Below are 15,997 nucleotides of genomic sequence, written 5' to 3'. Positions count from 1 at the left end.
ACTTTGACCATTATTTTGATCAATGAAATATGAACTATGTGTCATAAAAATATATGGTTGGAAAGCTTTTTAAAATATGAATCTAACAATATAGCTTTTGTAGACATATAATTTATATTTTATTAACCAAATTAACGATCAAATTTCGGCAGCGAGTACAAAATATAAAGTCTAGAAAGTTGGACAGATGGAAGTACGGGGCCCACACCACATGACACGAGGAGGGCGGTGCGGCAGCGGAGCCCTTTCAACGGTCAAAGGGACAGGTTGGAATTAACACGAGTAAATAAACCGGAGCAATTAATTAATGAGCAACTAATTATGTGTTTTTTTTCTCTCTCTCTTTTATAACATGTTGCCCGCTGGCTCCCCACCCTCGCATTTGCTCTGGTCGCTGGCTCGCTCGCCGCCCCGGCCCCCCTCTTCTCCTCCGATCCTCCCGCAGCGCCGGAGCTGGCTGGCTGAGGAGGGAGGGGGAACAATTCGTCCCCGCGGCAGCCGGATTCCGCTCCGATTCGGGGATTTCTTTTCGTCCGGCAGGTAATCCATCCACCGGTCAATCAATTCTTGCGTCCGCTGTCCCTGGATCCGGCGATTCCGGCGGGGTTCGTGCGCGAGGGGAGGCGCGGTTCTCGGGCGCGGCGATCTTAGACTTAGGGTAGGTGATACCTCCGCGTCCCATTCGGAGGATAGGTGCTCGTGTCCCTCGTGGAGTCGTGGTCGCGGGGTTCGGAGCTCGGTTGCTTCCTCTGCTGGTATGAAAGCGCGCGTCTTGGATGGTGGGACGAGCTTGCGAGGATGGGTGCTGGCTTCGATGCTGATGCGGCGATCTGGATCGAGGAAGCGTTGATTTTTCTTTTCATTTCTATGCCTACCGTAGAATTTAGTCAAAGAGGTTTGGAAGCAAACGGCGGGTATCGGCTTCGCTGGATATGTCGAGCTACCAACTGTTTTCATGTTTGGGATCAGAATTTGGTTGAGCTGGCCACTGTTTTCATGCTTGTCAGGAGAATTTGATTGTTTTCATGTTTATGATGGCAAATTTGATTTCTGGATAGGAATGGCTGCCTTTTCGGCACCTTCAAGCCTATCGAACAATAGAAATTATCTGAAACTAGAAATGGACGGCATTCCAACACTAAGCCTTATCACCACTTCCTCTACGCGATTGGCTTACCCAGTAACTTGCGAGCTAGCTCTAGGCGACTTTTGACTCACAGTAATGTCGTCATTTGCAGGTTTACCAAGAGGACGGTGAATATTGAACGGTAGCCTGTATCTCATATTAGGTTAATCTACCACATTATGGCCTCGGTTGGTGCGATGCGTCCTTCTGTGGGCTTGCGGAGTGACACCAGTACAAGTGGTGATGCTGGTCATCTGCCGAATCAGATGAGCAACATGAGCATAAGGGATGATCAGGTAATGTGCCTAGAGTGTTTGACCACTTCACCCTTAGTGTCTTTTCGCAGCTGATCAGTTCCTAATCATGTTTGCAAACAATGCAGGACCCTGAAGATATCGTAGTCAACGGCAATGGGACGGAACCAGGCCATATTATAGTCACAAGCATTGAGGGAAGAAATGGACAAGCAAAACAGGTATTTTTAAAAATCTTCATAAGTGGCATCATGACAATCCTCTCTGTAACTCGATAATTATGTGTGCTGAGTTATGCATCTTGCATTGCAGACCATTAGCTACATGGCTGAGCGTGTGGTAGGGCATGGGTCGTTTGGAACTGTTTTCCAGGTTTGTTGCTGGACGAATCAGTATTATTTAGTTCATAAGTGTGTTACACGTTTATCCGGTAATAGCTGATGGCCCCAACTTTTTCGAATAATCTTGCATAGGCCAAGTGTCTTGAAACTGGCGAGACTGTAGCTATAAAGAAAGTTCTTCAAGACAAGAGATATAAGAACCGTGAGCTGCAAACGATGCGAGTTCTTGATCACCCAAATGTTGTGGCTTTAAAGCATTGTTTTTTCTCAAAGACTGAGAAGGAGGAGCTTTACCTCAACTTGGTGCTTGAGTATGTGCCGGAGACTGCTCATCGTGTCATTAAACATTACAACAAGATGAACCAACGCATGCCCTTGATATATGCAAAATTGTATATGTATCAGGTAAAACTTTATGGCTTTTCACACCGAAACCTTTTGGTCTACTGAGGCACTACTCTGCATTGATCATAACTTGTAAATTTGATTATAATTGACAGATATGTAGATCTTTGGCCTACATTCATAACAGCATCGGAGTGTGCCACAGGGACATCAAACCTCAAAATCTGCTGGTACATATATTACAGATTGACCCAACCCTTCCTGAAGCATTGCATGCTTAGTTGAGCACTAATTTTGGTATAGTTGAATGGTTTGATGAAAGGTTATTTTTGCCAGGTGAATCCACATACTCATCAGTTGAAGCTGTGTGACTTTGGCAGCGCCAAAGTATTGGTATGATTACACCTTACCTGATGTTCATAGCACAGCACTGGCATTTTCATGGTGCCTAATTATGTTGTACTCCTGATAGGTCAAAGGAGAACCAAATATTTCCTATATCTGTTCAAGGTACTACAGAGCCCCAGAGCTCATATTTGGTGCTACAGAATACACAACGGCAATTGATGTTTGGTCTGCTGGTTGTGTTCTTGCTGAACTCCTTCTAGGACAGGTAAGTCGTCACAATTTATATGAGGTTATTGAACTTTCCAGCTTATTGAATCTGTCTTCCTAAGACCTGCTTTCTTTGTAATAGCCTATATTCCCTGGGGACAGTGGCGTTGACCAGCTTGTTGAAATCATCAAGGTAAACTAACAATCTTTCTTCCCCAAGGAAGTTACTGCATGTCAGTTGTATTTACTCCTATGTACATAATTTTTTTCAGGTTTTAGGAACCCCTACACGAGAAGAAATTAAGTGCATGAATCCAAATTATACCGAGTTTAAGTTCCCACAAATCAAAGCTCACCCATGGCACAAGGTAGGAACCTTGCATGGTTACTGTTTTATTTGCCTTAAAAGCTGCAGTTTAACATTACTACTTTTTTGTCCTGACCAGATCTTCCACAAAAGAATGCCTGCTGAAGCAGTAGATCTTGTTTCCAGACTATTGCAGTATTCACCAAGCCTTCGGTCAACTGCTGTGAGTGTCACTGCATTGTTTGAACAAGCATTGTTTTGCACAAGCTGTAATTGTTGTCGCTTACATAGCCACTTGCTTTACTTGTGACAGTTGGAAGCATTAATCCATCCATTCTTTGATGAACTCCGGGATCCAAACACCCGCTTACCAAATGGCCGCTTCCTTCCTCCCCTCTTCAACTTCAAGTCCCATGGTAAGTCTGCAATATCAACTTGGTTGCACTAATCAAAAGTCTAAGAACCGACCATCAACTACTTACCTGCAACTTTGGTGTGTTTGATTTGAACAGAGTTGAAGGGGGTGCCAATGGACATCATGGTGAAGCTCATCCCTGAGCATGCTCGGAAGCAATGCGCCTTTGTAGGATGGTGATCTGTCAGAGGATGGCTTGAAGATTAGTTCAGAATCAATCCAATTGTCGTCTACTAGAAACTTGAGGAGTTTGAAATTGCCTGCAGCCACGTGGGATATAGGCGACGATGCATGTGATTATTATTCTTTTTTTTCTCATCGATGCCATGTATTCTTTTCCCCCTACTGCCGATGTAACAAATCACCCATGGTTCTGTAAAGTAGGTGCCAAGTGTTCGGCCATTCTCCCTTGAGCTCATGTACCAGTTTCTATAGCACCATACAAGGAAGGATGCACCCTATGTACGGAAAATGCTTGGTCCAATATTTGTTCATGGATTGAGGTATAAATTCATTTGTACTCATCATATTGTCCAGTTTTTAGTATTTGCCCAACTCTGGTACAAACTGGATAAGTTGGCAAATCTCCAAGACCTGCCAGTTGTTGAACTTGAGTAGGTGTCCTACTGCTGTCGCATGTCTATCCCAGAACATCAACCAAGCTTTTATTGTTGACCATGATCAAACTGTTTTTATCAGTACGTGCAAGTCGTCCACCAGACAACTAGCATAACATTGTTTCAAGAAATCTGAGTGAACTGATATGATATTCAATGTTCTATATTAGTGGTCTTCGATTTGGATGATCCATCTAAGTCAGCGCCAACTAATATGGAGCAGAGGGAGTACTTATCTTTAATATGTACTGTATAGCATACAACACAAATTTATAGTTAAAATTGTTTGAAGCAGCATTACAGGTATCCTCTAAACTGAAAAGGGAAACCCACAGAACATGTAAATCGGCAACTTACATATCTGTACCTCAGCCAATCATAGGAAAATGTTTGATCATGGTTGTGAACAAGCCCCTTTTATCAGCTTGCAGACAGAGACATGCATGGCATAGATCATGGCTGTGAAGACACATACAAGATACAGCGGGGACATTGTTAAAAATAGTTAACTCATCATTCTTCTCTAAGATATTCTCCATTCGATATTTTTTCTCTCTGGTAGCCATGATCAAAATTTTATCAGAATGCACCCACACAAGTTACAAAGAGATTAATTCGCGTACCATTGTTTCAAGAATTTTTTTATCAACATGACAATATGTAGACAGACACATACAAGACGAAAATCGTGGCTGTGAACAAATTCGTTTATCATCATGACACATACAGGAAACAGCAGGCACCCTGTTTACATGTAATTTTTCAAAAAAAAAGACTTAACACGGACTGGGGCATTTCATTTTAACACTATAAAAAGGGTGAAACTCGTAGAACTTGCAGGCTTACAACATAACAAGAAAGAGTTGCTTTGACACGTTTGTTGACGTTATCAAACATGCGGGCCTGGTGCAGCGGTAGAGCCTCACCGCCTGTGACCGAGAGGTCCCAGGTTCGAGTCGCGGTCTCCTCACATTGCACTTCGTGAGGGTAAGACTTGCCACTAACACCTTTCCCGGACCCCGCACAGTGTGGGAGCTCTCAGCAGTGGGTACGTCACACCTATATAAGCAGAAAGGATTTTAACTCTTCAAACAACACAGAAACATGACCAGGTGCAGCGGTAGAGCCTCACCGCCTGTGACCGAGAGGTCCCAGGTTCGAGTCGCGGTCTCCTCACATTGCACTTCGTGAGGGTAAGACTTGCCACTAACACCTTCCCCAGACCCCATACAGTGCGGGAGCTCTCAGCACTGGGTACGTCCTTTATCAAACATCTATATAAGCAGAAAGGACTTTAACTCTTCAAACAACACAGAAACATGACCAAACCAATCAAATGAAACAGGATAACTCGTGTACCACCGATTAATTGTTAATATGCAGCTAATAAGGAATAGACGGATAGTTCACTCATCATTCAAGCATGAGTGCACACCAATCAAATCGTTTACCATTGTTTCAAAAACTTGACTGGATTGATCTGATGTGCTTATCTTGGCAATGAAGAAACTGCTCATGTCACATAGATTAACACATACAATTGTTTGAAGCATCTTAACAAGGTACCTGAACATTTCTTAACCTGAAAAAGGGGAGAAAAAAACACAGAATGTAAGGCAGCAAACTTACATATACTGCTGTCTGTACCTAAGACCATCATCGGCAAAGATCTGATCATGGTTGTGAACAAACCCTTTCATCAGCTTGCAGACAGACATACAAGACACAGATTCTGGCTGTGAAAAACTAAATCCGCACACAGACATATGCATACAAGACACAGATCATGTCTGTGAAAACAAAATCAGCACACAAACAGACACAGCAGGCACACTGTTAAGAACAGTTAACTCATCATTCACTGATAGAGATAGTACAGAGTTCTCTAGCTGTCAAAGCGTACATCTCAATCCTACTACCATCCACAGGTCCAAATAATGCTACAGAATGGAACAAGACGCATAAACAAACACCTTGTCGAAGATGGATGGTTAAGGAAAGAGTGATGTAAGGAAAGAACTAATTCAGCCCATGCATACTTCTCACTCTTTGAACAACACGAACATACTCAAAGAACTGACCAGAGTCCATGCCCATATTAGCACTCACTGTAGTCCCGCCTCTGCATGAACTGTAGGTTCCACCAACAACTAAGTCAAAGCCACCAAATTTATCCATTAGTTCCTCAAGAAGATCGGTCTTCAGCTTCTTGATGCTATCTAGTTGTTTCAGCTCTCCGGCCTGCTCTGTTCTTGCCCACCACCGTTTCAGGATCTTCCGGTTCACATCAGATTCCTCAACGGTCACTACACACTTCAGTCGAATACCAAGACGGTGCAAAGCAACCTCTGCTCCCCCAACACCACTATAGATAGATAGTACCCTCAGCCCATCTGGATACATGTTTTTTAGGACCGATAAGAGATGAGCGATGGTATCGGTTTGAAATGCGTATGTCATAGCAGCAATTCTGTCTTGTGGATTTAGATTAGGCAAACTTGTATGGTTAGATGGATAACCTAATATCCGTTCCAGTTGGTCTGGCTGCAGAGGGCTCAACCTGTCTTGCCCAGTCCAGATAAGATTTGCCATCTTGCACTGGTGTATAATCCGCGCTTGCTTTTCTTCTGAAAGATTTCCTCGTGAATCTCTTATCATTCTCTCCAACTCCCCACAAATCTTTTCAGTTCCTGCCAATTCTAAATTAACACCATAAATCTTCTTTCTCTTGTCCCATGATGGCCAAAACTTTCTTGTGAATGACAATGCTTCTTCAATGGTACCTGGTGACTTCAGAACCCGTCTTCTCTCTGTTGGTAGGTTATGAATATAACCTTCTTTTCTTGATAGAGCTGAGAATAACTGAGTATTCACAATCTCGGGTTGCACACACAACAAGAAACCTGAAAGTTTATGCCATGTGTCTTTGGTGATGTCAATGACATTTCCATAAAGAAAATATGGAGGTTTGGCTAGATCGCCACGAATATTTGCACGAGAGCCTGATGCCACTTCATGAATTTCTTCCTTCATAGACCCATCACACCCAAAACGACCACTTGACCAAGGAGTAAGGCTAGGCTGCCTGACAACACGACTAGTTGAGGCTCCTCTATCATCTCCGAGCACATGCTTAGCCTTTTTCACCCTTTTTTTGTCGTCGTCATCATCATCATCATAGTAATTCAACCTCTGATGGGATGTTGAATACTCAGTTTCTGTTTCACCTAGAAATTCAGGCTCAGTTTTGACCTGCGTACAAAAGAACATAAGATGCCAGATTACAAACGAGAGCAGTTGTTAATTGAATTTTACTATATGCTTTGTATCCATAATCGCATGTAAAGAAGATAGCACTTTCCATATGAACTGAAGTCAGTGGTACAAAGTTACATGATATAGTAAATCACAAAGTTACATACTTTAGTAAATTAAATAAACCAACTAAAAAACTCATAAAGAGTATTATAGAACTTGTTTATGTAAAAAAATTGATCTAACCTACAAGTCTACTGTATAATCAACCTTATTATATACAAGATGAATTATGTAAAAGTTCTAGAAAAAGAAGTCTGTAGAAGTGAGAAATGAATATCATTCATTACCTGTTTCTGCTCAATGGTACTGGCAATACGCCTTGCAAAAATTGAGTCAGCCAGCTCCTGGACTGGTGCTTCCTGACCTGAAAAGAATAAGAAAAGTGACATTAATAAGGTTTGTAGGAGCTCATCAGAACAAACAAACAAACAAACAAACAAACAAACAAACAGTAGTTGACTATAAGTAAACATGTACTCGCCAGCATATAAATGACATACTGATACATTAAAATTGTGGTTCTGTCCTAACATCATGTTTCATTAGTTTTGCACGTGGGTACTTGGGGAGCATGTGTCATGACATACATATAATACATCTGGTCGGGTTTATAGGCCCAGCACGTATCCCTAGGTTGTCAATTTTACCAACTTAATATGAGATATATATTGCAAAAAATATATCATTAGAAACTTTAGTTGTAATATATACTAATAATAATATTTTTGTGTTATATAGTTTATATTATATAGGTCAAATTGAGAACATAGGGATACACGCATGACTAATAAACCTGACCGGAGGGAGTATGAGATTTGATACTTTAGATCAGATGGAATTTAATGGTCATTAGACTTTGATAATGTCAGTATACTTAGGGAGCCATGTTACATAAAAAGTAGGCAGCAAATGATGCTTGCTAAAAGTATGAAAAGTATGTTGTTTGTGTAAATGCTCCTAACAGAGATTATAAGCAACCCACTGGAAGAATATCGTAAATCATCTTTTGAAGGAGGATTGACAATATCTAGTAAAAGTAGTAAGGAAGCTCACAATATTGAATAATATGAAATAAAACTTACCAAAATTGTCAATAGCAAGTGACACTTCTTCCTCGGTAAAACCCATACGGAGCAAAGAAACAATTTTATCCATTTCCCCATACAACGATTCAACCATTTCCTGAAAAGGCATCATTTAAAAATTAAGTTCCAGCCTGTTAGTTGATCACCTTTTGTATGCAATCCAGAATCCAACACATACAAGGTGTTGAAGAAAGTAAAACAAATTGTAAACATAGGCAACAACCATGATAGACCGTTAGCATTCCTGTCTGAAGTTTTATACTGCAGTTGTTGGCTGTTAGTATTGTTAACAAGCAAATGTATACAGTACAGATGGTTGGATACCTCTAAGTTTACTTTATATTTACAAAGATCAAGATTCAGAAGTAGAAACAACAACTGCGAGAGAAAACAAAAGGCACCACCTCATTTGTAGCATGTCCATTTTCCTTGCCTCCTGAGAAACCTGCTCCTTGAGCAGTGACAATCAAATCCACAAGCTGATCAAGTGGCGCTTCCTCACCTGAATTGAACATATTATTATTATGTATATTATGAAGTAAATCATTATAAACACACCTAAATTGTCCTGTCTATATTAAACAAATGGTGTTCTGACAGAATTACAAGGGTGTGGTACTGGTTCAACTATAACTAATTAAAACTTTGCTCTAATCAGATCAACACTACACGATAAAAACGTATCAAAAAATATTTTTGCTAGTTTACAAATCAATGCAGAATCACATACCCAGCTGGTTGAATGCCATATCAACTTCTTCCTGGGAGAAATTCATTATACTGAGTAAATACGAGCTCCTTTCTGAGAAAGAATCCAGCTCAGGCTGAAATTAGAATTTAGAAAACTGGTCAAGAGAAATCAAAACAAAGAATATAACGATAAGCTTGAGCTAGGAAATCACTTTGATGTCTTGGTTAGCTTCTCTTCTAGACAGTAAAGGAGAAACTGTTTCTTCATTATCAGAATCAAATAGACTCCCCAAAGAACTTGATGATTCAGATCCAGAATTCTGAGAAGGCTAAAACATAAAAGTTAATTTTAGAAATTTAGAGAGAACAAATTTAGTTCTTTTTATCGATATGTAACACACAATATAAACAGCAATAAAAACAAAAACCAACACTTTATCGATATATAACACAAAATATAAACATTAATAAAAAAAACTAAAATCGACACCAACAATACAACACTACACAAAATGAATGTATGGCTACATAGAAGAAACAAAATCTTAACACCAATAACGAGAATTTGAAGATTTGTGCATACATAAATATACTAAGTAAAATACCTGTAAATCATGGTAGCAATTAAGTACAAGGATAATGCTATGCAAGAAAAGCGATAATACTAAGGAAAGAGGTTTGCTTCAATATCAGCCTAAACAATTTTTGATGCTTTATTTTATTCCACGGATTCAGTTACCTATTAATGATTGTGAAAAGAAAGTAGTGACAGAAAACTATTCAACCAAGGACACTGGAACATAAAGCACTATAAGCAGAAAAATATACGCAGAGTTAGTTAAGGGAAAATTTTACTATAAAAGCAGACCATTATGTTAGTGTTAAACACTATTACTGCCCCAACATATCAACCAGAGAACGCACCAGAAATGAGAAAAACTTACAGGATGGGACAAAAGCGACTCCAATATAGTGTTAGAATCATGATCACCTGGATGGGAGATCAGTCGGTGATTAGTAGGTAGAAAGGCATTTGTCTTTTTAACTGTGTGTTGATTGCTGTAAAAGTTGCATATCTCTACAGCAACAACAAGGCCTTTTTCCCAAGCAAGTTGGGGTTGGCTAGGTATAAACCCAACGGAAATATAAGGAAACCAAAACAAAAGTTGCATATCTCTACACATATCCAATAATCCATTTCAGAGAATAACATACCATGTTTCTGAATCATCTTGTCAACCATCATTGGTGAAAATCCCATGCCAATAAATTGTGATCTCAAATTATTGGATGACGAGCTTGGCTGACCTTCCTACAGTAAGAGTCAAGAGCAACAATCAATTTTCAGAAATTAATCAAGGCCAAGAACAGTGTCTCAATATTGTGGTGGTCCTACGAATTTGTGATTCACCATTTCTATTTGCAATATACCTAAGGAGTTCACTTTGTTACAATCATTTTTGCAACATATATCAATCAACGCTTTTATACTACAAGGTTTCAAGGCAAATCTCACCTCCAGCTTAACACTAGCATGCGTGAGTTCAGGCTGTGGGTCCACACCAGCATTCCTAAGAACCCCGGCGCGAGCGCTAACAGCGCCATCCTCATCAAAATCTTCAATTTTGACCTGCATTTAGCAAGAAAAACCACCAAGTGAGCATATTAGTTAAGGAGGAACAACACGTGAATAGACCAACCACCAAGGTCCGCTACTACCATCTTGATCAAAGACGACTCAAAACCTGGCCCTGCAAAAGAAAAAGATAACAACAACATCAATATAGCAGTATTTCTCACAGATACACACATTTCTTTACAATCTGACCAAAAAAAAAACCCAAAAACCATCAATTCAGTTAGTATTCTTTTTACATGATCAAAGGACGATCCACCATGCAATGTACATATCAAAATTTATTCAAGCAATGTCCAAGACAACCGATGCTGAAATCGGTCAGCAAAAAGGGCAATAAATGAACAGAAACCCATCACCGGCACGAGATTGTGCTATTCCTACAACCAAGAGAGGGTAAAGAAGAAATCTTCACAAAGGGGATAACAGTCGTGCACTGCCGTGTCCAGATCCATCGACTAATATTACAGCATTGGTATGGATAATCCTACAACTGAGAACTCGGACTGATATTGATGATCGTTATTTTGGATTTGATTAGTGGGAAAAAAAAAGACCAGAGCAATCCAAGCAAAATAAGGCTTCCACAGGCCTCGTTTACCAATGGAGTTTTTCTTTTACCCCCAAGGGGATTAGGGATGGGAGGGGATTTGGTGAACCCCTCCCTTTCACCCAATCCCATTATCGTAATTGTTTACCACACAGGGGTAATCTTTACAAGATCAGTTTTATAACACTGACAAGGATGTCAAAGTTATTCAAATAAAAATAATTTTAAAAGCAATGAAAAGCGACATGATTAAAACCAGCTTACAATATGTTTAAGTGACATATTTTAAACATGAGACAAGTTTCGTGGAAACTGCTCGAACACTTCTCTTGTTGGAGAATGTAAGTTCTCAACGGTCTTGCACTTCGGAAAGGTGACGTGGAGCATTTCCTTGCTTGCCCAACTTATGCACATCCTCTTGTGAAAGTATCTTGATGTACCATACACAATTCACAGATGATGAACCAACTAAAAGCTCAGTTTCAAGAGGACTGAAATTGGCCTATACATTCGTACACAGGTAGACCATCATAACTTATACAGCGCCGAAGAAATTACAAAATAAAATATCAGACGTATTCGAATCTGATTCTCTAACGTATAAAGACTAAGTGAATATGTGGTTCAGAAGAAAGCACACATGGCATTTTACACTTAGCACTCTCAAAATAACACGTCATTTAGAGCATGCCAATTATGCAGTGAGCAATCTTCATATACATGGCTGCTAGTAAATGCAGAAAACAAATCCATTTAACCAAGTATGTGACTTCATAAGCTATAAACTGCAGTTGCCAGGAAACCAAGGTTAGCAACACCAATCTTTCCTTAATTAATGACATGCCGATGTTGTCAGTTTATACCATATTTTTACATGCTCGACACCTCAAATAAATGTAGTTAAAAAGGCGATGCTTTAGCGATTGAAGTTACGACATAGGTTTGCAAATTATGATGTGTCCATTACAACTTTACATACACTTAGAACCAGGTCTGGTAGGTAGTATCATGTAATTTAATTATAATTATATCAAAGAAAATTTTAGGTATGGGCATACACTGGAAAGTAGAATCAAGAAGTGGTAAGATATGAGACAGCAACATGGATTTAATAGGATTGGGTACTATTATATCATCTGTATAGGATTGGCAAAAATATTCAGGCTCAACAAACGGTTTGAGCTTGCCTCGTTATAAGTTCGGCTCAACACCTAATCAAACCGAACTCAAACCTCGCTTGAGGCTCGCGAGGTAAGCAAGCTCGAACTCAAATTGTTCAATACTGCTCGATCGATGGTTGCACTCTGCCGCGACCGAGGTAATTGTCCTCCAAATGTCGTAGAATCTGGGCTGCTCACGATGTCTTGACCGCTAATTCTCACGTGCCTTTTAAATATGTATGTAAAAGCCCATCTGAAGTTTGACCCAAGTGCCGTGGGAGCCCAGACCCAAAGATAACACAACTGATTAGAGCCATCCTTATTGCTTGTGCTCTGTAGGATGTAGCATCGTTAGCTTATTTAGTACCACCTCGCTTTACTAGGTGAAAACACGATGGACCAGTAGCTATAAAGCGAGAGCCAGTGTGAGAGGTCAAACGTACGCACTGCGCTAGCACCTGTCTACTGCACAAATGTCCTGTCTACTGCACAAATGTTGTGGTAGAAAAAAAAACCTTTAGCTCGCGAGCCTATGATGAGCCAGGCAAACCAAGCTCGAATCCAACATTAAGCTGGCGAGATGAGCTCGAGCTCACTGGTAGGCTCGAAATACAAATCGAGCTCCAGCCAAGCTGGGCAGTATTCGCTCGAGTTTGGCTCGTTGACAGCCCTACATCTGTATTCTGATTTCATACATCTGTTTTTACAAGCGCGAGGAACACATTTTTCATTGGCTAATAGAACAGATCAATATAGATACTAGACGCTAAACATTGTGAATCACTTAGAACTGAGCAGCACGTACTCAAGTAAACTTTAACAGTCTATCATATTTTCGTGTCAACAAAGCTGTAGTTTCTAGTCACAAGAATAGTACAGGGAACTTGATACCCACGAACATAAATGTGGACTAGAATAAACCAAGAATAGAACACTGTCCCCCGACAGAAATAGTTCTGAGCTCAAGTAGTTGGTAACAAAGAAGAGAGTAGACTGAACTAAAACAAACGGCGACCAGATTAATAGCTCAGTGCATATGAAGAAAATATAGACAGCACTAGCTAGACAGAAAATATGAATTAAACATTGATCAAAAGGAGTTAACAAAAGCCACCTTTATTTGATTGATTTCCCAAAAGGAAAAAAAAAACGAGTTTGAAAGATGTATGGTATGAAGGAAGCAGCGCAACAATACGAAATCAAGCAGAAGTATATCATAGATTAAGCTCCTCTGAAAAGAAAGGAGAGATATTTCGAACCGACCATGAGCTAGTAGGTACTACTCAAGCAGCTAGTAGCAGTAAACTAAAGCTTTGTAACATCCATCGAGCTATCAAACAATATGGAGGACACACACATGGAATTTAATGGTTCTTGAACTTACAAAAGCAAGAGCAGCACAGAACTTTATCTTGATGTGAAGCAAAACGAATTAAAAAGGTGCTGGTCTCATGACAAAGAAGACTCAAGGATCAAGACCCAAGAGGCCAAGAGGGCCACCCAGATGACCAGATTCCTTTTTCAATACTTGCATGGAGCAATTTGCATGAGTTAACAGTTGTCCCCAGCCCAGGAATCGTTCACCTCCTTCTTTAGGTTACTTATTATACAATGATAGTAAGAAACGATCCATCATACTGATGGTTCAGAGAATCATATTTTTTACTTTCACTTTTACCCCATGAAACCAAAAGTTCCTTTTTTGTCCTAACAGCAAGGTCTCGAGTCACCCCGAGGAGGCCATGCTAAAATTGTACTGAAAGGTAAGCTACAGAGAAAACATGGACCATAGTCCATAGGCAATGACAACAGTTACAAATAGCATTGCTCAGAAGAAATCTAGCTGAATGCAAGAAGTCTACGAACAAGAATCGGTTTGATCATTCCCCAATTGACGAGAACAGTCGCAAACTAGAACAGAATAACACCACCACATCTAGACATCCGTGGTGAGGACAAGGAAGGGGAGGGGAGGGGAGGGGAGGGGGCGAGGAGGAATAGCCTGTACCGGAGAGAATGTCAGGCTGACGCCGGAGAAGAGGGACGGCAGGCGTTGGCGGCGGCGGGATGGGACACAGGATTCGGCAGCGATAGGGCTGGGCGAGCGTCGGCGCCGGCAATGCGGTCTGTCTGCGCCGCCGGGAGTCGCGGTGCCTCCAGCTGCACGGACGACGAGCGTGACAATTTACACCCGGAAGCGCCGGTTTGTACTGGAGGCAAGGAATCACATCCTCGCTGTACAGAGCAGAGGGGAAGAGGGATAGAATTTTATGCTTACGAGCTGGGAGGCGTTCTTCGGTCGAAGGAGGGGACGGCAGATTCGGCAACCGGGGCGGAGCCGCAAGAGGGGATTTAGGCGGCGGCGGCGGCGGCGGCGGCTCCGTCCATGGCGGAGACCATTGTCTTTTTTCTTTTCCTTTTTTCTCGAGAGGCTCCGGGGTCACGGTCAGACCGAGGATTTCACAAAATGACACACTCACTCTCCTCGGTTTTTTTTGTGTGTGGAGAAAGTTGGTGTATAACAGCTGGTTTATTTTACTCCCCGTACATATTATTTGATACTAATATAGATGTATCTAGACATATTTTAGTTATATCCCCCAGACGTACCTGGGCCTCCCCCTGTCGGCTGAAAAGCTCCGGCTAGCGGCCTTCTCGCCCCTCATCGCCAAGGTTGACAAGTACCTGTCTGGCTGGCGTGCTCTGCTGCTGTCGTCCGGCGGTCGCGTCGTTCTACTGAATGCCGTGCTCGACGCCCTCCCCACCTTCGCCATGGGCGCTCTGGAGCTCCCGCCTGGCATCCTGGCTGCCCTGGACAGGCTGCGTCGTGCCTTCCTCTGGGCGGGCTCCGACAAAGTGTCTGGCGCCCAATGCCTGGTGGCGTGGGACTTCGTCTGTCGTGCCAAGACCGAGGGTGGCCTGGGCGTTCGCTCGCTCGCCGATCAGAACAAATGCCTGCTGTTGAAGCTGCTCCACCGCCTCCACTCCGCCGTCGGGGAATCTTGGCCTCGCTGGGTCTGGGCGAGCCTCAATGGCGCGCCGCTTGACGCCGTCGAAGGGGCTGGTGCGCTCTGTGGCTCTCACTGGAGCTCCCTCCTCCGGCTCCTCCCTCTTTATCGAGACATATCCAGAGTTGCAGTCGGAGACGGCGCCCGCACCTCCTTCTGGCTGGACTCCTGGCTCCCCATCGGTCCCCTGCTGTCGGCCATGGCGGAGCTCTACTCCCACTGCGTCTCCCCCGCCGCCACGGTGCAGCAGGTGATCCACGCCGGCCTCGACAGCCTGCTGGTCCGTCGCCTGTCCTCCTCTACCTCCAGGCAACGGGACACGCTCCTTGACCTCCTCCGTGGTGTGCGCCTCGGCTCAACTCCAGACCGGCGCTCTCTCCCCCTCTGTGGTAAAAAAGACGGCGGGATCCGCACCTCCGATGTGTACGGGCTGTGCACCATGGGCGGCGTTCAGGATGAGCACTACGCTCTCGTCTGGCGAAACTGGGCCCCTTCACGTGTCCGTTTCTTCGCCTGGCTCCTGGTGCGCGGCCGCATACAGTGTCGCGCCAACCTCCTCCACAAAGGGATCATCGACCTCGCAGCCAGCA

General features: G+C 42.4%; 2 protein-coding genes across 7 annotated transcripts; one reads left to right on the top strand and one right to left on the bottom strand.

The window, feature by feature from the left end:
* The first annotated feature begins 378 nt into the window (after positions 1-378).
* On the top strand, positions 379-3,867 carry LOC127345703 (shaggy-related protein kinase alpha). Its single transcript, XM_051372215.2, has 13 exons — positions 379-540; positions 1,239-1,422; positions 1,509-1,601; positions 1,693-1,752; positions 1,854-2,126; positions 2,222-2,296; positions 2,403-2,459; positions 2,539-2,679; positions 2,764-2,814; positions 2,894-2,989; positions 3,068-3,151; positions 3,242-3,344; positions 3,441-3,867. The coding sequence occupies exons 2-13, from the start codon at positions 1,306-1,308 to the stop codon at positions 3,521-3,523; spliced, it is 1,233 nt and encodes a 410-aa protein (XP_051228175.1). The 5' UTR covers positions 379-540; positions 1,239-1,305; the 3' UTR covers positions 3,524-3,867.
* A 1,929-nt stretch (positions 3,868-5,796) lies between these two features.
* Positions 5,797-14,840, bottom strand: LOC127345679 (probable inactive DNA (cytosine-5)-methyltransferase DRM3). Of its 6 annotated transcripts, none has more exons than XM_051372200.1 (12): positions 14,678-14,839; positions 14,402-14,609; positions 10,773-10,804; positions 10,570-10,683; positions 10,269-10,365; positions 9,998-10,044; positions 9,266-9,382; positions 9,094-9,187; positions 8,768-8,865; positions 8,361-8,460; positions 7,566-7,642; positions 5,797-7,212 (listed from the first exon to the last, which is right to left on the bottom strand). In XM_051372200.1, exons 3-12 carry the CDS (start codon positions 10,773-10,775, stop codon positions 5,980-5,982), a joined length of 1,980 nt encoding a protein of 659 aa, XP_051228160.1. In that variant the 5' UTR covers positions 10,776-10,804; positions 14,402-14,609; positions 14,678-14,839; the 3' UTR covers positions 5,797-5,979. The 6 variants fall into 6 exon arrangements, with proteins under 6 accessions (XP_051228160.1, XP_051228165.1, XP_051228144.1 ...); XM_051372205.1 differs by having other exon boundaries at positions 14,408-14,609; XM_051372184.2 differs by having other exon boundaries at positions 14,402-14,559; positions 14,678-14,831.
* Between the last annotated feature and the right edge of the window lie 1,157 nt (positions 14,841-15,997).

This window comes from Lolium perenne, chromosome 1, assembly GCF_019359855.2.
Source record: "Lolium perenne isolate Kyuss_39 chromosome 1, Kyuss_2.0, whole genome shotgun sequence".
In the NCBI taxonomy this organism is placed as follows: domain Eukaryota; kingdom Viridiplantae; phylum Streptophyta; class Magnoliopsida; order Poales; family Poaceae; genus Lolium; species Lolium perenne.
This window is presented reverse-complemented; position numbering and strand designations above follow the sequence as displayed.

Bases quoted from the DNA above. Each gene is read 5' to 3' on its own strand.
- LOC127345679 (XM_051372188.1), bottom strand. The intron at 10,366-10,569 runs GTGAGATTTGCC...CTCTTACTGTAG, and splicing joins ATGCTAGTGTTAAGCTGGAG to GAAGGTCAGCCAAGCTCGTC. The intron at 9,188-9,265 runs GTGATTTCCTAG...TTCTAATTTCAG, and splicing joins AAGCTAACCAAGACATCAAA to CCTGAGCTGGATTCTTTCTC.
- LOC127345703 (XM_051372215.2), top strand. From the start codon at position 1,306: ATGGCCTCGGTTGGTGCGATGCGTCCTTCTGTGGGCTTGCGGAGTGAC. The intron at 2,680-2,763 runs GTAAGTCGTCAC...TCTTTGTAATAG, and splicing joins CTGAACTCCTTCTAGGACAG to CCTATATTCCCTGGGGACAG. The intron at 3,345-3,440 runs GTAAGTCTGCAA...TGATTTGAACAG, and splicing joins CTTCAACTTCAAGTCCCATG to AGTTGAAGGGGGTGCCAATG.